The sequence below is a fragment of the Nothobranchius furzeri genome, chromosome 9 (genome assembly GCF_043380555.1).
Source record: "Nothobranchius furzeri strain GRZ-AD chromosome 9, NfurGRZ-RIMD1, whole genome shotgun sequence".
Lineage (NCBI taxonomy): Eukaryota > Metazoa > Chordata > Actinopteri > Cyprinodontiformes > Nothobranchiidae > Nothobranchius > Nothobranchius furzeri.
In genome coordinates, this window is record NC_091749.1 from 61,323,289 (window position 1) to 61,347,420 (window position 24,132).

The following is a 24,132-nucleotide window of genomic DNA, read 5'->3' on the forward strand; positions in this document are numbered from 1 at the left end:
TCGTGCCTCCTACCTGGTGACTGCTGGAGTTTAGCTCCAGCTCCATGAGACAGCGAGTGATTTGATTTTCTTAGACTTTGTTTTGGTTAGTTGTAACTAGGGCTGGACAATATATCGACATCAATTTCAGTATCGGCCGATGTTAGTCATTTTTTAACATATCGGTATTGGTCCGATAAAAAAAAACGGGACGATATTAACAACCAATATTATGTCCATCTTGTCTCCATTTGTTTGCCTGTTTCAGAGGGTGAGGGGGGTGATGTGTAATTGTTTAGTCATGTCACAGTGATTGTAATCATCTCAGAAGCATAAATGTGTGTTGCATGCATATTAACATAAATTCAGCTATAATAATTTTTATTCTATACAAAATCTGCTAATTTTGGAAGCATTAACGTCAGTATATCGGTATCGGCAAATATCAGTTATCGGCCTTAACAGTGATCTTAACATTGGCCCAAAAATTTCATATCGGTGCATCACTAGCTGTAACACTTTTGATCTAAATAAATCTCGTTTTATTAACTTAAAGTTAACAAGAGCTGAAAAAAATAACAAGTTTTATTACTTTAACATGATAATTTCGTGATTAGTTCATCTGGCCACAGTTTCACGGTTTACCCACCACCCAAACGCTGTAGCCGTTTTATTTCAGAATATTTTATAACTACTCACATAAAATCCTGCAAAATAGTTTTATTCTTCATGTCTACAGTCTGATCTAATCTCTGTTGATTTTGTGAATCTTAATGTATTAAAAATAAATGAAATGTCATTATGACAGCTGCTTCAACTGTGCACCAAACAGTTTTAGCAACTTGAGTTGATGGAGTAGCTGAGATTATACCATACCATTTTATTTGTAGAGCGCATTTAAACACAGCATGTGAGCTGACCAAAACGCTGCACAGGCAGTAATCATAAAAGGATTGTTTAAAACAATGAAATACAGTCAATATATACAGATTAAAACAACCTAAAAACTATTTAAAAGAAGAGAAACACTAATATAAAAAGGAGTCATTGTCCAAACACCAAACTCAATCATGACTTGAAGACAGCGATGGATAGTGACAGTCGACATGTGATAGGTATGCATTCTAGAGGATGGGGCAGTACACACAAAAGCCCACTGCCCCTTGCATCACAGTTCACAGTTGGAGTGCTGATCATTGATAATAATAATAATAAGAAGAAGAAGAAAATTTGTGAAGAAAATTTAAAAGGGACCTTCCTGGATGCCAAATGATAGTTGGGTGATGTTTAGTGAAAAACCCAAAATAATGATACTTGGGTGATGTTGGGTTGAGCACCTCAGAATCATGATATTGTGGCGATGACCCTAAAAATCACGATATTGGGGTGACGTCAGGGTGATCACCCCAAAATCATGACATACCACACTTCCGTCGTTCTGATGTGCCATTTGTGCGGGCGCATGCTCCAAATCAAGAGATTATTTCCTCCTGTGAAGAAAGAAGCCAATGATAATGATAATAATAATAATAATAATAATAATAATAATAATAATAATAATAATAATAATAACAATTATTATTATTATTAATTATAAGCTACTTAGTATTATTAATTTCCTATATTTAAAATTTCACTTGTTGAATAACAGACTTCTAAAACAATGTAATCTAGTAAGAAACTCTGGTTTTATTGTGCATAAATCCAAATTCTGATGGAAAAATGAATTTATTTTGAGTTTGTAACTCAAAAAAATAATCCTCTTAAATAAAATGTCTACAGATCAACACCACTTTAGGAAAACCTTGATTCTCCACCAGATGGAGACAAGCATCAAGATAAATGCAGGCCGGCAAAAGGAGCGACAGAAATGCCCTGAAATCCGATTCAAGTCCCGTGGTGTTCAGACGTCATGTTGTTGGCACGCGCTCCGACTCGCGCGGCCGTGGAATAGCGCTTTTAATTCATCTGAGGTTTGTCCCAATTCGCTTACCTTACTTACCCTCTGAGAAAGCGTCTGCTTTTTGTCTGAGGGGCAGCCTGTAGAATGAAAATAACTTCTTGGAGGTAAGGAACTTTTGTTAAACCTTAACAGCCGTAATCTTCCACAGAAGCTACATTGAATAATTTCAGAGTCCGCCTTTTAGTTTGTATCCCACTGAGAAGGGAGCGTTTGTGGAACTTCCATATTTTGTTGTCATGGCAACGACCGTCGAGAGGGAACGCTACCTGTCATTACAGCCGAGCTTTAAAGTGTTTTGTTTTGCTTTGCTATTTACTTGTAATGTTTAGTTGTGACTGATAAGACCCTCTATCAAAAGCATTTAGCTAAATACACACATGACTCTTTCAGTTAGCTAGCTCATGCTGTTGCAGGAGTTAGCTCTGTAGCTCAGTGGCCAAATTAACGAGACATTATAACATTTTTATACAACTGTCTTAACTTTTATTACTCTTTTTTAACCCAGCATGTAAAACCCGATCATCCAAAGTGCTGTTGTTTGTTGGACAATAATTGTAAACATCACAGGGATGTGTTTTCCCCAGGCTACCTTTGAAATCCATTTGATTTGCTCTTGTTTCTGCAGTGGCCTACATTTTTTTAAACGAGTCGCTCTTCCTTGCTTCCCAAGGCTGAGCCCAGCAAGGGCAGAGATTAGCCCAAACCAGGATTAAACCAATGAAAAAATTTGAATTTGTTGGCCCTTATCTCCTAGCAACATGTGGAGTGCCCCTGAGCAAATGGCAGAATTTGATCTTTTGCTTCCTCATAGCAAAGAATGTATATTTATTTAGTTTATTTATTTATTTATTGCCAAGAAACACTTATCAAACATGACCATTGAAGACAGCAGGAATACTTAAGGGGAGAATTTAAATGGTTTGTTTAGATAGAAACAACATGCACTTGTTTGCTGAGTAGGAATAACAGCTTAACCCCCCGAGAGCCACTCTACTTATAGTAAAAGGCTGAAATCATTGTGCTGGTTTGACATTTTCTGGGAAAGTCAACGGAGTGACCTCACAATGGAAAAAGCGCAAATCTAATATAGTTTCAGTGTATTGTTTGATTTTATATTTCATAAATAATGATTTCATATCATAAAATAGCTCACACCATTTAATTTGAATAGTCAATGCTTATTAATGCAGCCAAAAATAACTTGTATTAATAAATATACAGCTACAGTAAAAAACAAAACATTTTTTTGGTCTGAACAAAAATAAACTTAACATGTTTCGATGTTAGCTAAGGTAAAAACAAGCTCCTAATAAACTACGTATAATGAAGAAAACACTGAATAACATAGCAAAGATATAAAAAACTGTCTTGGGGTGAAAAGAGAAACATGGGAGTAAATAAATCTACTTGCTTTATTTCTTAATTTTAGCACAATATGGGTGTCATTTTAACGATTTAATTGAGAAAATTTTAAGTCACATCTCCCTTGTTAGCCCCGTTGTCTATCACCTGTCATGTGCAATATAGTTTTACAGTTCTCTCTTAATTCCATTGTCAGCTTTAATGCTTTAATCTTGATATGTTATTGGTATATCACATTTAGACAACAAGCTCTGATAATCTCGCAGCATAATATTAGATTTCGCTCCACAACTTCGTGAAGTAAATTGGGTATTTGCATTCTAAACATGCAATTTCTTGCCTCATCAGGTAATGTAATTCCACGCTTCATTAGGAGTGTGAAGTTTATCATTTGTCATCAAAGCCAAGCTGTCAATAAATAATTAAGTTTCACATGAGTCAAATTTTATATCGGGGGCTCAAGCAAAACAGATAGCTGTGTACATTTTAATTGCAGTTAGACTACTTTTGTTGCCGTTAGGTTTTTCCAGCTGCATTTCTAGCGGCTGCTTGTTACGAGAATATGACACACAGCTTTATCCCCATGTAGTCTGTGGTTTATCAGATAAAAGAAATGCTTCTCAAGAGCTTGAGCAGTCACTGAAATTGGTTTTGGTGAGTTAAATGTTTATGCATTTTTGGAAAGTCTGGTAGCTCAAACATATCAAAACACACCTATCTCCTCGCATCTACCACAGATATTTAAGTAAGAAACTAAGCCAGTGAGAGCACAACAAACGATGTAAAAGTGAAGGCCAAAGAGGATCAAAACAAGAACAAAGAAGCAAAAACAAACAAAAAAAGATGAAAGGGATTGTGGTAACAAATGTCCAAACTGCTAAAACTCCGAAAACTTGGAAGAATTTAAATTAAATAAATTTTAGTAAACACTAGGGATGGCAGAAAATACTGATACACCGAAGTATTGATATTTAATCTTATGATACTGAATAGTTATTTAAAAGCAGTATATGGATCTTTTGTTGATAATTATTAACATTTACTGTATTTCTTTTGTGAGATGCAATTGAAAATCAGACTCCTATAGGTGGCAGCAGTTTTTATTTTCTTCATTCTGATTGAAAAAGGGCAGTTTTTCAATACCCAAGGATGCTAATATGTTCTTGTGTACTTGACAAGAATGATCTTGGCTGGTACACCAGAAAGTCCCTTCTACCAAGTATTGGAGGATGAGGACGACATTTGGAACAGAACTGTACTCTGTTGCGTCATGGCTAAAAAATGACCTGACAAAAATAAAAGTCTAGTTTGTCCCTTAACTGACAAAAATAACAGTGGTATTTGTATAAATTTTGGTCTTCTTTAATCAAAGGAATAAAATACCAGCTTCCTGCAGTTAAATTAAGAAAATAGTTTATTTTTTATATAAACAGAGCTATTTAAAGAGCAAGTCGCCCCCAAATCAACTATTTTTTCTGATAAACTATATAAATGTGTCTCTAATTGTGCTGCAGACACATGTAGTCAATAGTTTAGCACTTGAGTGCATTTTGGTTCAAATTTAAATTTTCTGCCTAAAACTGTCAGTGTTGTTCCGTTGTCAGGTAAAAACCCTGCACTGCATTTGAATTTATATCTGCCATCGCTATTGGCTAAGAGGTACCCTAGAACATTAGCTGGTACCATATGATGTGACAATGTCGTTGTGAGTCTGTGTGTATTTGTTAGCGGCTCCGCCCTCTCGGCAACAGCATTTGTTGCATTTTTCAAACAGGAAGTGGGAGTTGAGTAAGAATCTGGTAGGGGGTGACTTGCTCTTTAAGGCAACGCTGCTTTTACTTTGGTAGTGGGTTAGCTAATTAGTATTTTGAGGGATCGTAAAGAGTCTGAAAAATAAACACACAGAGCTAATTTTACAGGTTACACAGTTATTTACAATAACGGACAACTTTATATTTCTGACATAATGAGCTTTCCCCTCTGATGTTTGAAGTATAACAGTTTGGAACACAATGCATTATCGGAAAATGTCCTGTCCCAGTCTGCAGAAGGATGCACTGATGCTTCCTTGTTACAATGAGTGGAGCAAGAACACATCTGGGAACTTTGAGTGAACTTGCCATGTAATATGATGTACTGGAACAGTACTCGGGCCATCGTTGATGAGCTTCACAAGGACACGAGTACACAAGTAAAGATGAGTATGCATACTGAAAAATGGCTAAGATCTCATGGAAACACTGATGTGTCTTTTAAGCTTCTGGCCTCAGTTTTCCTATTAAATTCAATCTTGAAAATTGTAAACGTCGTCTACCATATCATACCATCTTATTTCTATAGTGAAATTTCAACACACCATGGCAGCTGCCCAAAGCACCGCACAAGGCAACGGTCCAAAAGTATACAATCAAAAAGAAACACAAATGACCGGTACAATACATTAAAAGTTAAAATCATGAAAATAGATAAACAATCAATAACTAGAGATAAAAATGAAAGTAAATAAAACAAACACTAAAAGAAGTTGGTGTCCAAAAGCCAAATCATAAAAGTGGGTCTTTAAGTGTGACTTGAAGACAGCAATGGATGGTGACTGTCTGATTGTAATGGGTAGTGCATTCCAAAGGATGGGAGCAGCATGCACAAAGGCCCGCTCCCCCTTAACTTTATAGTTCATTTTTGGAGTGCAAAGCAACAGGTGATCACCTGACCTCAGCGAGCTCACCAGCACATAGAGCGTGAGCAGGTCGCACAGATAGGGTGGTGCAAGTCCATTCAATGCTTTGAATACAAAGAGCAGGATCTTGAAACACACCCTAAAGGTCAAGGGTAACCAGTGGAGATTAGCCAGCTCTGGGTTGATATGGCTATATCTGTTTGTGTTTGTTAAGGAGGATGGTGGGCAAGATGACCACCATTAAAAAAAATAAATAAATAAAACTCCCATCCACAGCATTCCACAGTGGAAACCATGGCCAGCTCCTTCTGAGGCAGACTGAGACATCCCAGATATAAAACCGAACGCTACTGTAGGTCATTCATCCTCTCTGCTGTAAGAGTGTGTAACTCCTTAGTTTAAGCTGTACTGGCATTATACTGGTACACAATGCTATCAATGCAACATCCAGTTAGTTCAAAACCGGATTTACATAGTATGTCCGCGTCTCATTCAGTATGCTGCATAGTGTTGGAACCCAAGTTTTTTCTTTCCTATTCGTGGTTTTTAGTGGTCAGTGGTTACAATACTAGATTACTGCCCATGTGCTTATACATGTACCTTTGGTATTATTTTTCTTTAAGTTATTCTCTTAAATGTTGATGTAACAAGCAAATTTCCCCACTCTGGGATCAATAAAGGCTCTTCTATTCTATTCTATTCTATTCTATTCTATTCTATTAAGAACCTTGCAGCTGCATTTTGTACCATCTGCAGCCTGAAAGGCTGAAACAGGGGTGCCGATGAGAAGTGAATTTGCATAGTCTAAGCGAGAAGTGATAAAGGCGTGAATTACAGATTCTAAATGGGACCGTTCCAGAATAGACTTCAGGTGTGTTACCTACACAGTTGAAAGAAACATGATTTCACAACTACATTTACCTGAGGGATCGTTGTAATTCAATTCAATTCAATTCAAGTTTATTTACAAATACAAAATCACGACAAGAGTCGTCTCTAGGCACTTCACACAGTAAACATTCCAATACAGTTCAGTTCATTAAGCCAATCAGTAAAATGTTTCCTATAGAAGGAACCCAGCAGATTGCACTGAGTCTTTACAACAATCCTCATACTAAGAAAGCATTTAGCGACAGTGGAGAGGAAAACTCCCCTTTAACAGGAAGAAACCTCCAGAGGATCCTGGCTCAGTATAAGCAGCCATCCACCACGACTCACTGGGGATCGAGAAGACAGAGCAGACACACGCGCGTTGGCGTTGGCGCCATACAGCCGGTCTGAGTATTTCACAATCTGCTCAGTTACTGGATTTAAACGCACAACCATTTCTAGGGTTTACAAAGAATGGAGTGAAAAGGGAAAACATCCAGTACGCTGCAGTCCTGTGGGGGAAAATGCCCTAGACCTAGAGGTCAGAGGAGAATGGGCCGACTACAATCTCCACTACAAATAGGAAAAATAGGCTACAACAGCACTAGACCCCACCGGGTACCACTCATCTCCACTACAAATAGGAAAAAGAGACTACATTTTGCACAAGCTCAGCAAAATTGGACAGCTGAAGACTGGAAAATTGTTGCCTGGTCTGATGAGTCTCAATTTCTGTTGAGACATTCAAATGGTAGAGTCAGAATTTGGCATAAACAGAATGAGAACATGGATCCATCATGCATTGTTACTGTGCAGGCTGCTGGTGGTGGTGGTGTAATGGTGTGGGGGATGTTTTCTTGGCACACTTTAGGCCCCTTAGTGCCAATTGGGCATCTTTTAAACGCTACGGGCTACCTGAGCATTGTTTCTGACCATGTCCTTCCCTTCATGACCACCATGTACCCATCCTCTGATGGCTGGTTTCAGCAGGATATTGCACCATGTTAGAGCCCTGCATGGGCCTAAAATCTGAGCCCGTGTCCGGCCCGGCCCGAGGGGGTGGAGCCCCAGCCCGACCCGGCCTGAAAAGGTTTTCAGGATTCTCTGGCCCGACCCGAGCCCGAGCCCGACTTTTTTTTTTAACCAACTAAATGAAAACAAAGTGCATCAATCCTGACCAATGTGTTAAAAGACGTGCAGGATCCGATCAATTTGTTTTTCCCTCGTTTACCATCACGGAGATAACGGCGCACTGGCTCTGGTGTTAATCAAGTTAAATTTGATCTCTTTCCAACAATTTTCACAAGAAAACAAAACAGTCAAAAGCAGGGCTTGAGTTGACCGGATAGTTCCTGTATTTGACGGTTTATTTTGACGGAGAAAGAATAGAAAGAATTACCCCGACGCATCCAGATGAACTGACATTTTATTCGTTACACACATCGCAGATGTAGCTAAATCACCCAAGAAAAGATTCCCATCTGAACTTCTGAGCTGCTCAGCGCAGCTCACTGTCAGCACATATGTGCACAGCGAGCTGAAGATGCGGAGATTGGCTTGGAGCGCGTCGCAAAACCAGAGCGCATGCGGGAAGCTTCCTCCCACTGAAGCGAGTGTTTTCCAAACCCTGTCGCTCAGAGAGACTTGTCACTTAGAAAATGTTCCCTGATTATGAAACTTTGGCTGAATAGTGCTTGTTCCTGTCTCCAATGTGGCGACACATCCAGGAGCCGTCTGAGGAGAATCCCAGAATCTCACATCCTCTTCAGCTCAGAAAGCGACTATGATTACGCACAAGCGAGACCCATCAACCCGGTCTCACAGTAAGACCGGGTTGGACCTATTCAGGTTTACGCAGACAATCTTTACATAGAATTGACTTACAGATATAAAATTAATTCAGTAAAATATAAAGCATTTTATTTAAATATCCATTCATTATTTTACAAGCACAGAGAGCCGCATCAGATGGATGGAAGAGCCGCGGGTTGTGACATGTTTTCTCCAGGACCAGAGAGGATGCAAACTCAATACATCTCTTTTATTGTGAGGTAAAAATTTCTCCGAGTTTTGCGGTTGCGGGCGGGAGTAGACATGTAAGCTGGAGGTGCGGGCGGGAGTGTAACACACACGTTGCAGTTGCAGGCGGTAATGGTCAGAAATTCAGCGGGAGCGGGATGAAGAAAACAGTCCTGCGCAGGGCTCTACCGCTGCGTTTGTGTTTAAAAATTTTTTATGAATTCGATTAAAAATAAAGGCGCCCGGCCCGGCCCGTGTCCGAGGTAATTACACAGTCGTTGGCCCGAAGCCCGGCCCGAGGGCCGTCAGGCCGGGCCGACCCGAGGGCCTAGGACTTCAGTTCAGGGCTCTACACCAGGTCATAAAGCTCCAATCTTTGCAAATTGGTTTCTTGAACATGATATTGAGTTCACTGTACTACAACGGCCCCCACAGTCACCAGATCTTAACCCAATAGAGTATCTTTGGGATGTGGTGGAACGGGAGCTTCATGCCCTGGATGTGCATCCCACAAATCTCCACCAACTGCAAGATGCTATCCTATCAATATGGGGCAACATTTCTAAAGAATGCATTCAGCACCTTGTTGAATCAATGCCACGTAGAATTAAGGCAGTTCTGAAGGAGAAAGAGGGTCGAACACCATATTAGTATGGTGTTCCTAATAATCCTTTAGGTGAATGTATAGTATCGTCTCAACTGTGTTGTCATATATGTCATAAAGCAAGATTCTTGCCAATACACACCCCTGAAAAAGACATATTTCAGTTTCAACAACAGTGAAAACACCAGTCTTTAACACCTACCCATTAACTTTTCTGATTTTCTGAAAATCAGGTTATCAGGTCAAAATCTTAGTTCTGTATAAACATCAAAATCACATTGCCCACTAGATATCCATTAGCAATAAAAATGGTGCAACTTCTGCTTCTGTGAGACTTTAGTGTCCTTTACCAGTGTTATTTACTGTGAGGGAGTGAGACAGTGTAAACACACATTACCTTGAGTTAATGAAAGACAAGCAGATTTGAGGGGAGAAAAGTTACAAAGGATCAGTCATCTATCTCTTGTGAGTCCTCGTCCTCTTTGTTCCAAAGAGTCATTGACTTTCTCTGCAGGTTATTTAAAGATATCCTTCAACACTCGCACCCAATATGTACTGTGTGTATTTATTCTGTACTGACGTGAAAAGGCTAGAAATTCCTCTCCTGAAAAGTGATGGAGAGGTGAGGCTAATACGGACTTGACCTGCGATGACCTGTCGTCTCTAAATACTTCCTGCTGAAACTGGAGACGAGACAAACATGGTGTGAAAGGTAGATTCAAGTATATGTCTCCTAAAACACAAGCGTGCTTTTAAATAGTTAATCCAACTTGTGTAGTCTGTAGAAGTTTGTAGTTATTTTACCTACTTGTGTATTTATTGTAGGTCAGTCCTGTGAGGGAAGAGATGAAACTGAACAATTGTCAGACGTTTATCGTAAAATAATCAGTCCAAGAAGATGGAGCAGAAGCACTCTGGGCTTGATCCTTCAGGGAGATGTAGATATTTCACTTTATTAGTAATGTACAGGTAGCTGGACAGTAAAAGCATCCCAATGGAAAAACACAGGTGGCTCAGAGGAAAACTTCTTACCCACCTCATCTGAGTGGTTTAAATCCCATTTCTAGTAAGAGTCAAGTGTTTTGCACTCCGTCCATCCATCCATCCTTTTTCATCCACTTTTCCGGGGTCGGGTCGTGGGGGCAGTAGCCTAAGCAGAGAGGCTCAGACTTTCCTCCCCCCAACTACTTTGGCCAGCTCCTCGGTGGGGATCTTATGGTGTTCCCTGGCCAGCCGAGAGACATAGTCCCTCCAGCGTGTCCTGGGTCTTCCTTTAGGTCTCCTCCCGGTTGGATGTGCCTGGAGAACACCTCACGAAAACCACAAGACCAGAGGCATCCTAACCAGATGCCTGAGCCACCTCAACTGGCTTGAGGTTCATCTTCTGTACATTCATTCTGTGTCTCTTTTTAACTTGTATTCCTTTTTAAACAAAGCAAAAGAAAAGTTTTCCTTTACCTTATTAGCTAATGTTTTGGCTACTTCCTGTATCCATACTCATAGCTGTGACGACGCTGGCTGTGTCACTTCCTTTTCTGTTTATCTGCCGCCAGCATCGTCACGGCCCTGAGGGTGGCTACAGGAAGTAGCTGAAACATTAGCTATGAAGGTATAGGAAAACTTTTCTTTTGCTGGCTTGAGGTGTTTTGCAGTCACTAATGATAATTACATAATCATCTGTGAAGAAACCACAACCCAAAATGGTGGGATTTAGAACACAACAGTGGCCCAGACTTGTAGGAATTCATTTTTATGTTAATTTGGCTTTGGTTTCCAATTTTGGTTGACTTTTAGTGAAACGTACTAATAATGGTTTTGATTCTTGTACGGCTCTGACCTGCTGATTTCAGTTTCAGTTAAACAGAATTTCATCTCAGCCAATAATCAATTAACTGATCATGCTGAACATTTTATTAGGCAAGTCTATATTATTCATTTGTGGTTGGGTGTATTTGAAATTAAATATTAATTAAGGGTGAGAATGAGTGAAAATTAAAAGATTTCATGCAAAATAGTGAGAAAATCTTTTTTTTGTCCCCAATAATTAATGTATAATTAAACTTTTCTTAATGTTTCATAAAGTATTTTAGCAGATTAATAAATAACATATCTATAAACACTTTGTTGGTCATATTGAAAAGTGTTACAGAGTTTTTAAACTAAGATCATCTTCCACTGAGAAATGAAGTTATAGCCATTTTAGTCAAATCTTGACAATAAAATAATGCAAATGCAATATTAAAGTTGTGGTTGACTGAAAAAACATTTTAAAATAATTTCAGATTATAATCAATCTCTCTGAGTTTTTTATGCAGGCTAAACATTAAAATAGTCTCCTACACCTATCTCCTGCGTTAGCTTCCGATATGAGAAGCCCGACATCACACTGTCACTTAACGTTCACGGACTCACCCATCTTAACTCATGACATGGAAGGCTGTTGGTTGTTGGTTTAGTGTCCAGGAAACAGCTGAGAACGTCCCCACTAGTTGAAGCTAACCATTAGCATAAGCAGCTACACCACATGGCAGAACTCCTCCAGGCTTGTGTTATTTGTGGAGATAAAACATCAAAGTTGCAAGTCAGTGGTAGAGTTTCGCTGCTGTCATCCAATGTTATCCAAGGCATGTCCACATATCAGGAAATAAGACTCCTAAACCTGCCGTCTGAAGCTCAGCTATGATGTGGGTTACTATTAGTTAATAGACAATGAAACTCTAGGATCTGAAAAGGCTGATAGTTCTATGTCTCACTGCAATTTAAAGGGACATTATGGAAGTTTGACAGCCAAAACGTATAGAAATAATAAATTTCTTCTTCATACATTCTCCTGCAATGCCCTGGTCCTGTAGAATGAGCCCTGGCATTTTTACTGTGATTGCCTGTTTTTCTGTAAAATCACAGAAAAAGAGAGCTGCTCGGGTCGAGCAGGCTGCTTCATGCGCGTTCACGCTCAGGCAGAGCCCGTAGCATTTGCTATCCGTAGCTTTAGCAGCAGAGAGTGAGGTAGTGCCAACTCAGCGACTCTGTCGCTGTTCCTAACGCCTAGTGATGAACCTAGCTACATTTCTGAGGACACTTAGTTTCTTTCTGTAGAACTTTCTTCTAGATATGTCCTGCAAATTAGCAACAAAATAGCCATTTTCGCTCCGAACCGTTCTTTGGTTTGACGTTGTTTCAGGTGTCATCAAGGATATAAAGTTACTGATGCTGCTATGAATGTTACTAGAGTGTAGCTCACCTTGTAAGATGTCTGACTCCCATGCAGAAGACCTGGGTTTGATTCTGGGTGTGAACATAGTTCATTTAGAGTTTCTTTTTTACATTAATGGTATATTTTTTTTTACAATACGATACCCAAATTTTTATTTGAGAGTCGCCAAACGGCATTGAATTCACAGATAAAAAAGATGTGGGTTCAACTTTCATTTTGGAACAATTTTTCAAACAAGGGAAGGGCATGATCAGAGCATGCAGGAGGACTGACCCATCATAAACCTTTGTCGGCTGTGCTGAAGAGAAAGGTACAGAACCAAATTATTTAATTAATTAGCTGCGCGTTCTCCTGTCCTCTGTCCTCCGGGCCACACACACACACGGGACTGTCTCAGCAGTTATTTTCGTTAAGGAGTGTGCACGTACAGCATGCGTGCCTCGTGCAAGAGCCTACTATTGAAGCTGCCATTACGCTTTTGGCCTGAGGGGGCAATCGCAAGCATAAAAATTCAAAAGTCCTTAAAGTCCCTTTAACAATCATGGAATGTCTCAGTTAGTAGAAGCTAACAGTTAGCATTAGCAACTTAACCACACAGCAGAACTCCTTCAGGCTTGTGTTATTTGTGGAGATAAAACATTAACTTAGCAAAGCACATAGAGTCAGTGGTAGTCATGTTGCTGTTAGCCAATTAGAGGAGATGTTCAAATGTCAGGAAATAAGACTCTTAACTCATTCAGACTAAAGTCGTCATTTGGATTTTTTTTTTTTTACTGTGGGCATCGGAACGAGTCCCCGCACCATAAGAAAAAACATCCCAGCTCTAAAGCCGATCTACATCCGCATACGTCACATGATCAGGAAGCAAAAAAATCCATGTGTTAGGAGATTGTTTTGGGCCGCTGCGGTAAAAAAAGTGAGGCGCGAACCGGAAAAGCTGCCGATCACAATTCAACAATGGATTATGAAAGAACGGATAAAGCTCGAAACTCACAGATTCTTCCTGATGTAAGAGGTGAGTCTCCGCTTTGTTTTGGTTGTTTTGGCGTCAACATCATTCTAGCGCGCAACGTTCTGTGACTCTTAAAAAAACTGTAAAAACGGTGAGAAACGCTGGCAGCGAAGGGCTTTACCGATCAGGAAACGGACGGCAGCGAATGAGTTAATTCTGCAAACTCTGAAGTTCAGCTCTGATGATGATGACAATCTTATACTTCCTGAAACAAGTGCACCGGAGCTTTGTTTCCTTCAAATATGACTTATAAGGCATTCGTTCTTTTCTAGAGACCACTGCAAATGTATTGAATAAACAAGTGAACCACAACTTTAAAAGATCTCATGTAATACTCAAAGACTCAAAGCATTTGCTAGAAATTATTTTCAGCTACTTACATCCCAAATTATAGTTCAGTGTCTGAAAATTCCTCATAGCTGTCTTAGCTAATGTAGAATGGGGCTGACTCCTAAACATCATCAGTTTACATCTACTGATTAAAATATGGAGCGTTTAACTAAAATCTATTCAGTGAGTCACAAGCACACAAGTACACACACACACACACACACACACACACACACACACACACACACACACACACACACACACACACACACACACACACACACACACACACTATTGTTTGTCACAGATAATAAATGATCTCATTTGTGTCTTGGCCTGTAGTTTGAGCTGTAGTTTCTGAAAGACAGGTCCAATGATTCCAAATAAGCGCCCCATGTCTATAGCTATTTAATCTTTGTGTCTCTTAGTGACCCTTTTTAAGGTCAAACCTCTCACCCCGTCGTGACCTAGGTGTCCTGTTTCCTTTGCATCAGCGATCTGGGGGCACAGACCAGTCACCTCTGTCTCTGATATACCTGAGGCACAACCAGACCCTCCACCAGTCACCTCAATTCCTCTGTGATACACTCATCACATGCCTCCATCTTCCACAAATGAGCTCTGATTGAGGTGATTGGAATTTCCAGTGGCTGTCACAATCATTTTGATTGGAAAATAGACATAAAATAATGGGAGAGACAGGCCTGTTATGAGAGCCCTGTCAAGGCTAAAATAATGCGTCAGAGTGAAGAGGTTAAAGACACCGCTTCCTTGTTAATAATTAATTGCAGTGCGGGGTGGTGGATCCACTTCATCACTCCTAGCCATCACTCGATAATTGCTTTACATTTAATTTGGCTTTAGAGACTGTTTTTCAAGCGGACTAAATTGTGCTTAAAGTGAATATGGGCTCAGACAGAGACAGACGTTTGGTCTTAAACCAGTAATGAAGGAATTAGGAAAGAAGTCATGTTAGTGCTTCTGTAATCTATTCATATTTTAGTTCTGCTTTTTGTTTTACAAAGATAAACTCGAACCTCGATTTGGCAAGACTATGATTTACCAATAATCTGTGAATGGCATGACTGTTTTCTCACAACCTGGCAGATTTTAGATAAGTAATTACTTTTTTCTCCTTTCATATGTAGATGACACAAGCAGATGTTAGCTAACCAGATATGACCACGCCATTTGGATGGTCCAGCACTGGTACAGCAGAGAGGGATGTGCCTGTTATACGCCTAAAAAATGACTCAGACCTCACGGTATGGAGACTTTCTGTTCTACATTCTCTGCTGTCCTGGTACTGTAGTGGAAGCATCACTGAAAAAGTGACACTTTGTTGATCCCCCAAAGTGCACACTTGGTGCTCCAGAAGAGGCTCAAACTGCACCTTTCTACTGCATTGCCCCCTTACTTTGGGGAATTTGACTGCTTTCTTTGCAAAATCCAAAGCGGCCGGTGCTCAGTCTTGCATGAACACAGATAATAATCAAGTTAATTAGACCAGAAATTGAATGAACTACAGCAGCAACTTAATCATTTGTGAGTTGATTGAAAATACTATATTCCGCAGCTCTAGAGACCAGAAATCTTATTTTTTTTCCCAGAGAATTTTAGTACTCTTAAATTCAGGGTTTCATACTGTGTAAAAAAAAAGATTTCTTAGGTTTTAGATCAGCGACAGACAGCTGTTACAAATGCATTCATGTTTTAATTGTACTTTCCACACAGGAAAAGTATGAATTTGGTAGTAAATTGGGCCAGGGTAGTTTCGGAGAAGTTTACGAAGCCACCCACCTTGAGACACGGACAAAATGGGCAATTAAGATGGTTCACAGACCAGCAGTGAGTATGTTCTAAATCCCACTAGGAGACCAGTTGTTTCAAAGTGATTTAAAAAGTTGCCCCTATAATAGAAATCTGTGTAAGAGGATAAACAAACAATCCTCTGATGTCACTTTCAGCCAGGAAGTAAGATGGTTGAGACGGTGGATAACGAAATAAGCATTCTTAAACAAGTAAATCATGCTCACATAATACATCTTGAGGCAATCTACAACTCAGCAGCGGTAAGTTTAGTCGTCCTGTATCACAAAGTCAAAATTCACGAGTGTTTTGGAGTGTTTAGCGTATTCTCCTACAACTGTATCTCTGGTGAAAAATCACAGATGAGCTCACAAATTGACTGTATTTCTCCTGGTGTTTCCAGATGATTTATTTGGTCACTGAGCTGTGCAAAGGAGGTGACCTGAAGCAGCTGCTGCAGCAGAAGAAGAGCTTTACAGAGGATGAGACTAGAAAAATCATCTTTTCTTTGGCTGACGCCGTTGTTTACCTCCATCAAAGAAGTAAGTGGTTTTACAAATGTACTGTGATGGTGTTCCAGGTTATTCTATACACCAAGACTATTAGTGTCCATTAGTAAACGAGTTACTTTTTCACACAAGCCCCTGTGTCTTGTCAAATGTAGCACGCTAAATCTTTTTATTTAGTTTTATTCATTTATGTTCCGTTCATTGTCGATTCTCTAGGAATAACAAAACTGTGAGAGTGTAGGGCAACACAAACATACACATATTCACCAAGCCAAGGATGCCTATATACCTTGACTTTTTTCTGATTTTAGATTTAATACTAGTACTTAACCCTTTAGAACCCAAACCATTTTGAATTAGAAAACAGATAGAAATAAATAAAAATTAAGTACAATTAAGAAGCAAAATAAATTTTGATAAATGTATGGATAGAATGTCACTTTGGGTATTCAGACTTGACTATTTGTCGACAGTTGACATACAGACAGTTGCTATAAATTGGTGAAACAGGATATTTGTCCTTTACTTGTCACAAGGAGATTAAAACCGATCCTTTGGCTTCAGCCCCCCCCCCCCCCCCCCCACACACACACACACACACACTCCCCCACCCCCCAGGGGCGAAGGTGACATTAAAAGGCTTTTCTTTGGGGGAAATCATTAGTTCTATAATCATTGGCTGTTGTTTGACTTTTATAATCTACTGTAATTATTCTCAAAATGTCAATAGAAACCCTAATTACAATCTTTAAATCTGTGCATGATTTAGTCTCATAAATCCAGTATTTGAAGTATTTGAAAACCATAATGTCTGAATAAAAACTTGCCCTCTTCACAGATATCGTGCACCGGGACCTGAAACTTGAAAACATTCTCCTGAAGAACTCTTCTAATGAGGGTGATGACAGATTTGATATCAAGGTATTGTGATCATTTCTGTCAGTCCAGCATGTAAAACTTTAAAATAAGTTTAAATGTGGTGCAAAGCATTAGGTCAGTAATTCTACTTAGAATGAGAGACTTTGGGTCTAGATTATTGAAACTTTTCACAATATTCTATTTGTCTGAGATGTTGAGTTTGGGATTTTAATAAATCATAACAATTATAACAAATAAAAGCTTAACTTGTTTGCCTTTGCAAGTAATGAGTCTGTCTCATAGATAAGCTTCACCTTTGAGATAGAATTACTGAAATAAATGAACTTTTGCGCCCTATTACTTCTTTCAGTTTCACCTGTACAAGCATCAGTTCAACACCTTTTGTAGCACACTGTTGCACTCGTCGTACATTAGCGAAAGCTTTACTGCTTATTTAAAAAAACCTACCATCATATCGTCTTCTCTGTCAACTCAGAACTGTAGCTAATACCTGCTGTTAGAACATTTTAAACTAATCCACAGTAAACATTGTAATATCTCAGTTGATTTCATGTGTTTTATCCACAAACACATATTTGGTGTGTGTGTGTGTTTGAAAGTTCGCTGGAATAACCTTCATTTGCTAGCTGTTAGCCCATTTTCTTTAGCTTTCTGCTGCAGCCTTCTAATGCATTCTGTTTGTTAGCACTTTATTTTGAAAGTTCTGCAAGCTGCAGGCCTGGAACCAGAACAGGTGATCTGTCTTCATATGTATTTGTAACACCGTTGTCTTAAGTGCTGTTCTACCCTTAGGTAGCAGACTTTGGATTGTCGGTGAAGACAGGTGGTGTAGAGATTGGGAACATAATGACGGAGGCCTGCGGGACTCTCATCTATATGGGTATGTCATCTGTATCTCTCATATTATGCTCAAACGACCACAGGCTCAGAAGGAACCGTGTGCACCAGATGTTTCAGATTCTCACCTGTCATTCCAGAGTATCAGTTTATTGTTTTTCTGCAATGTGGCTCGTGTGCATTTGATTTTATTTTACGTGGATTTCATTTCCAAGGAGAAGTAATTGTGTTGTGAGACTTTTACTTGCCTTTAATTGATGCATAAACAGCTCATCACTACCACCAGCTTTGAATTCAGATTTCACAGCATTTATCATTTTGCTCAGCTGTGAATGTATTTTTGTGAGTGTGCTGATTGAACACGATGCCCACAACAATACTTGTTTATAAAAAGGGACTCAGATGAAAAATGTGTTCAAAGCTAACTTAATTTAGCACTTTTACGTTCCTTTGTTTTCTGTATCTGATCATCAACCATGCATCAACCTTTTGTGTGCCTCGTGTGTACATTTTAGCTCCTGAAATGATGAGTGGTCGTGGATATAGTCAGTGGTGTGATGTTTGGAGCATAGGAGTCATTATGTTCATGTTGTAAGTAGACGTTGGTTTCTCCATGCATGTTAGTTACGGACACACGACTCAGCTACATGTCTGTCTGTAGGCTCTGTGGAGAACCTCCGTTTGTTTCCCAAACCCAAAGAGGTCTTCTTAAAGAGATCATGAACAAAGTTAGATTTACTCAGCCTGCCTGGGCATCAGTCAGTGGTGCAGGTAACATGAGTTTTGTTCCCACTCTTTAAAACAAAGCTAAATCATAACTCTTAGCTTTGGATTGTGACTGTTGCCTTGAGTTTGTCTCAACAGCCAAATGGGTGTTGACTTACCTCCTGAAGGTGGACCCTGCCTATCGCATGACTGCTCGTCAGCTGCTGGAGACTCCCTGGATTGCAGTAAGGCACCAAATCCTCCACCTTGCTAAATTTGAAGCGAGTTGCGCAAAAATCTCTTACAGGAGGTTCTGTCCAACAGGGCGAGCATACAGTACCTTCTGGACCCAACAATGTGCTGGAGATGATTGATCAATTACTGGAGAACAACACGAATGAAAACAGAAGTTATCCAGGTCATAATCCAAGAACTACTGTGGCGTTACGTTTCAGGAGCTTTTCATATTTTTGTTGTCTGCCAATCCGAAACATCCTTATCCTTGAGGATTGACTGGAGAGGAATGATTGAAGATGCTAAAGTTATCAAGGTCAAATTAATAAACCACAGCAGCAAGAAAAAAAATGGTTGAGGAGTTTTAATTACTGTAAATATTCAAACTATATTAATTAATGTTTTTTCCTCAAAAATATTTAAAGCACTCAGTCAAATGACTTATGTCTAAGGGTTATGCTAAATCTTTGAGGTCAACATTACTCATATTTTTATACATTTGCCGTGGTCTATAGTAGCTTGATATTGGCATTTCTACCAATATCTATATCTGTATATCTATCTATCTATCTATCTATCTATCTATCTATCTATCTATCTATCTATCTATCTATCTATCTATCTATCTATCTATCTATCTATCTATCTATCTATCTATCTATCCATCCATCCATCCATCCATCCATCCATCCATCCATCCATCCATCCATCCATCCATCCATCCATCTGATATATGGATATATATATCCATATAAATATAAATATATATATATATATATATAAATATAAATATATATATATATATATATATATATATATATATATATATATATATATATATATATATATATATATATATGGAGATATATACATATATATATGGATATATATATATATATATATATATATATATATATATATGGAGATATATACATATATATATGGATATATATATATATATACATATATATATATATATATATCCATATATATATCCATATATATATCCATATATATATACTGTATATATATATATATATATATATATATATATATATATATATATATATATATATATATATATCCATATATATATATATATCCATATATATATATATATATATCCATATATATATATATATATCCATATATATATATATATCCATATATATATACTGTATATATGGATATATATATATATATATATATATATATATATATATATATCCATATATATATCCATATATATATACTGTATATATGGATATATATATATATATATATATATATATATATATATATATATATATATATATCCATATATATATATATATATACTGTATATATGGATATATATTTATATATATATATATATGGATATATATATACTGTATATATGGATATATATATATATATATATATATATATATATATATACGGATATTGTCTGTCTCTTAATGATACTGATATATGCATACAAAATACACCTCAGCTAGAGAACTCAGAGGTGCAAGGGAAACATTTCACTGGCTCAACATGTCCTAACTTAACACCGTTTCTGTGGCTACACCTGTAAGGTTTCATTTATAGGTTTCAGAACTAAAATATGGATACAAAAAGGGTAAATTCACCGTAAATGTAGGAGAAAGGTGTCGATTTGTAATTAATAATTTCATAGTTAGAATATTTACAGAATATTGAGCTGAACTGTTGCCACTATAAACAGGAACTTGTAATTTGTAGAAGGAGATGAGCGGCACACTGTAACCCTCATGATGTCATAAATCCTCCTGCAGGAACAGAACCTGTGAAGGACTGGTCCCTCATCTCTGCTGAGGAAACACCAGAGTCATCTCTGGACCACAGCTGTTGGAGTGGAGCTGATCTCGGTCCTGAGGCAGTCACAGAGCGGTACTTTATGGCTGTTTATTAACACTTGGTCCTCATAATCAGCTGCCTTGTATTATTTAAATGTATAACTCTTGAGAATAATATAATCTGTTCATGCTGTGGATGTGTTTAAGTGAGATAAGCTTTATGTTATTCTGTATCACTGACTCTGTGGTAATTAGTGCTTTTACTATGATTATCCATTAAGTGGATGAAGTGATGGAACTGTATTTGGAAAGTTGTTAAATATTGTGACCTAAAGAGCTCTGATCAGTTTGTTTCTTCTCCTCCCAGCAGCTCGTGTCTGTGTTTACAATAAATAAATAAAACTCTGGAGACTTTTTAATGTCAGAAGAGTCTGATGTTTATTTCAGTCTCACTTTTTATGAGACAAGTTAAAAACAAACGATACATCTCCCCAAATTGGTTTGAATCTTGTTATTATGTAAACTAATTAAAAAAAATGAATCACTTATTTTTTCCTTTTGGTTTATGGAATAAAGGTTAAAGAAAGCCCACAACAGAAAATCTGCACACTCATCACTGACCCAACAGGACTGCCGCCCACCGCTGCGCAGGTTTGTTATTTATATTTCACATATTAGATAAATATCAGATTTTCTTTTGATTTCTAACCAACACGCTGCCTCCTTTGCCTTTGTTCTCCTTTAGTGCTTGTTCTTCTGATCACCACTAGATGGTGCCAGATTTTCCTCTTGAAGGAGCTGTTGTCCTGCTGCTGTTTCAAATAAACGCCATAGTTAATTCAGTTATGTAAGTTTAATCTGAATCTCCTCCCGGCAGTGCCTTGTTGGAGTGAAACGCCCAACACAGCTGAGAGCAACAGGGCGTAAGAGCAAGACGGAGCCCAGCACGGGACAGAAGCCAACCCTAAACTCCAGTAAGATAGAAGACAAACCAAGTCCCACAAGGAAAGGACTGTCCTCTTTTAACCGGCGGCCCGTTAAGAACCCAACACTAAATGTGAATAAAACAAGCGAGACGACTAACGGAGCCATACTGCAAAGGAAAATGTGAGAAATTGAACTCGAGATGGACTTCCAAGTGTGCAAGGACTAATATTTACAAATATGTATGTCATTAATTCTATTTTTCAACAGAAAGGTGAGTGTCACCACTGTGCAGCTTTTTCTACACGGGCCAGTCTCAGCAGTAGCTGTGGTGTCAAATAAATAAGCCACATATATAAACAGTAAAGGAAGTCCACTGAGTCTGACATGGTTCACACTGGGAAGCATTATCTGGTGCCAAATGAGAAGTCTGAGCTGCTCTCCCACACGGGGAAAACTGCTTAACTTGCTTACTGCAAGCTGCTTTTTTTTGAATGATTGTTTCCCTGTTGATTTCACTGATAATGTATGGCTTTCGTGTTTTTACATTCTTAGTTCCTTTCACTTCCAAATGTGTAAATAGATGCTTAAAAGAATGGAAACGTACCAAAAGTGAAGCAAAGTAAACGGTGATGTTTCGCATCTAATAAACGTGTTTTATCGGTGCACGTTCCACTGTACAGATGCAAATAAATAAATAAATAAACGTTTTTGGATATAATTTCACCACACCGACATGAGCAACCGAGATTTTCTCTTTTCTGCTCTGACCTCTCAATTCCAAAACATTGTATATGCAGAGGCTGCACCCGCTCGGTGTCAAAACAGAACGACTGTCACACAGGCTGGTTCCGCTCGTCTAAACGCAGAGGACTGGGACCGAGGGCAGCCGCGGGTCTAATCTCGTTTGGAGGCCATTGAAAGCAGCAGGAGCTACTTTGAGGGCACTGCCATTCAACCACAGGTTTTTTCTTTCTTTTCCCCGCTGTAGAGAGAATAATCCCCAGCATAGATACAACATTAAAGTACCCGAGCATAACACAGAGGGTGCATTTCAAATCCACCCATTTGCATCTTGAAGTGAATGAGTGCCAACAATGGAGGCCCGTGTTCGTGCACAGGCTTTACGTTTTAGTGCACATGTGAGGATGTATCCAGCCTTCCTCTTTGTTTGTGCGTTTAGTGAAACAGAAAGTTCACGAGAGTGCACTAATGACACGAGCTAGCTTTGATTAAATGCTGCTTGCCAAACGAAACCGCGACACTAATGCAGCATCGGTGACACTCACACACACACACACACACACACACACACACACACACACACACACACACACACACACACACACACACACACACACACACACACAAAAAGGGGGTTTGCTCTGAGTGCTGTAAACAGCAGATGGAGCTGTAGTTAGTCACCAAATTCATTTCCAGGAGTTAATCTGAGAGGAGCTACCTAATTTTGAGCATGAGGATGTGTAATTAGAACCGAGTGCTTGAGCCACTGCCCATTAAAAACTGTGATTTCCATGTAATCTGTCTCTAATGAATATGTTGCATGCTCACACCTTGATGGTTATTTCAGTTAAAATAAATAAATCAAACATTGGTCCCTTTGGGTTCTAGCTTTCAATTTTGTTTTTAAATAACTTCTAAAAAAATCACATGTGTAGTTATTTTAACTTCCTGGTGGATTTGCATAGAGTCTATTTATACTGTATTGTATTAGGCCCATTTTTTTGCAAGAGGAAATGGGAGCTTTTGCATATATTCCTCATTGTGTTGCTACGTGTTTGTAATTAATTACAGGAAAACAAAATGTACATGCAAAACACGACCTGCAGCAGATGTTAGTAATGGTTGTGTGTGCTTCAGGGGTGAATTTATTCACGGAGAGTGAAATGCATCAGGAAAATAATGAAAGTATTTGTGCTTTTGTTTATGTTCACCGCATGTTGTGAAAACGTAAAGAACCATCAGCTCATGTTGGAGCGAACAAACATTAGTTTTCTGTTTTTTTTTTTTTTTTTGTTGACTGTGTGTGCCAAAACAACAGAGAAAGGAGGTGAGAGGGAGGATGATGGGAGCTGGGGGGAGGGGGGTGAGAGGCTGTATGGTGGATAGGTTAGGGGCGTGAATTTGGGGACAAAGCATGGAGGCAAAGGAAATTAGAAAATTCGTCGGGATGGAACGAGGGATGCGATTACCCCCTCAGCCTCCCCCCTCCCCCATTTTCCTCCAGCAGTGCTCCTGCCAGATGGAGGTTAGGGTGGGTGGGTGGGTGAGTGGCTTGATGGGCTGAGAGGATTAAAACTACGCAGCCCCATTTAGGAGCCTGAAGACTGCGTCGTCACGGCAAAGGTGGGGTGCAGAGGAGCACTT

The 24,132-nt window shown here is 38.8% G+C and overlaps 1 protein-coding gene across 5 annotated transcripts; it reads left to right on the forward strand.

Annotated features, from left to right (window-relative positions):
* The first annotated feature begins 1,906 nt into the window (after positions 1-1,906).
* stk33 (serine/threonine kinase 33) lies at positions 1,907-23,668 on the forward strand. Of its 5 annotated transcripts, XR_011521529.1 has the most exons (15): positions 1,910-2,046; positions 15,179-15,295; positions 15,765-15,878; positions 15,998-16,102; positions 16,243-16,381; positions 17,187-17,269; positions 18,020-18,107; positions 18,580-18,655; positions 18,726-18,835; positions 18,890-19,014; positions 19,094-19,187; positions 20,800-20,914; positions 21,397-21,471; positions 21,698-21,927; positions 22,015-23,668. XR_011521529.1 is itself a non-coding variant. In XM_054732048.2 (14 exons), the coding sequence occupies exons 2-14, from the start codon at positions 15,209-15,211 to the stop codon at positions 21,588-21,590; spliced, it is 1,236 nt and encodes a 411-aa protein (XP_054588023.2). In that variant the 5' UTR covers positions 1,909-2,046; positions 15,179-15,208; the 3' UTR covers positions 21,591-21,689. The 5 variants fall into 5 exon arrangements, 4 of the variants coding, with proteins under 4 accessions (XP_054588025.2, XP_054588023.2, XP_015808578.3 ...); XM_054732048.2 differs by lacking the exons at positions 21,698-21,927; positions 22,015-23,668 and adding an exon at positions 21,566-21,689 and having other exon boundaries at positions 1,909-2,046; XM_015953092.3 differs by lacking the exons at positions 21,698-21,927; positions 22,015-23,668 and adding an exon at positions 21,566-21,689 and having other exon boundaries at positions 1,909-2,046; positions 18,929-19,014.
* Positions 23,669-24,132: the final 464 nt, after the last annotated feature.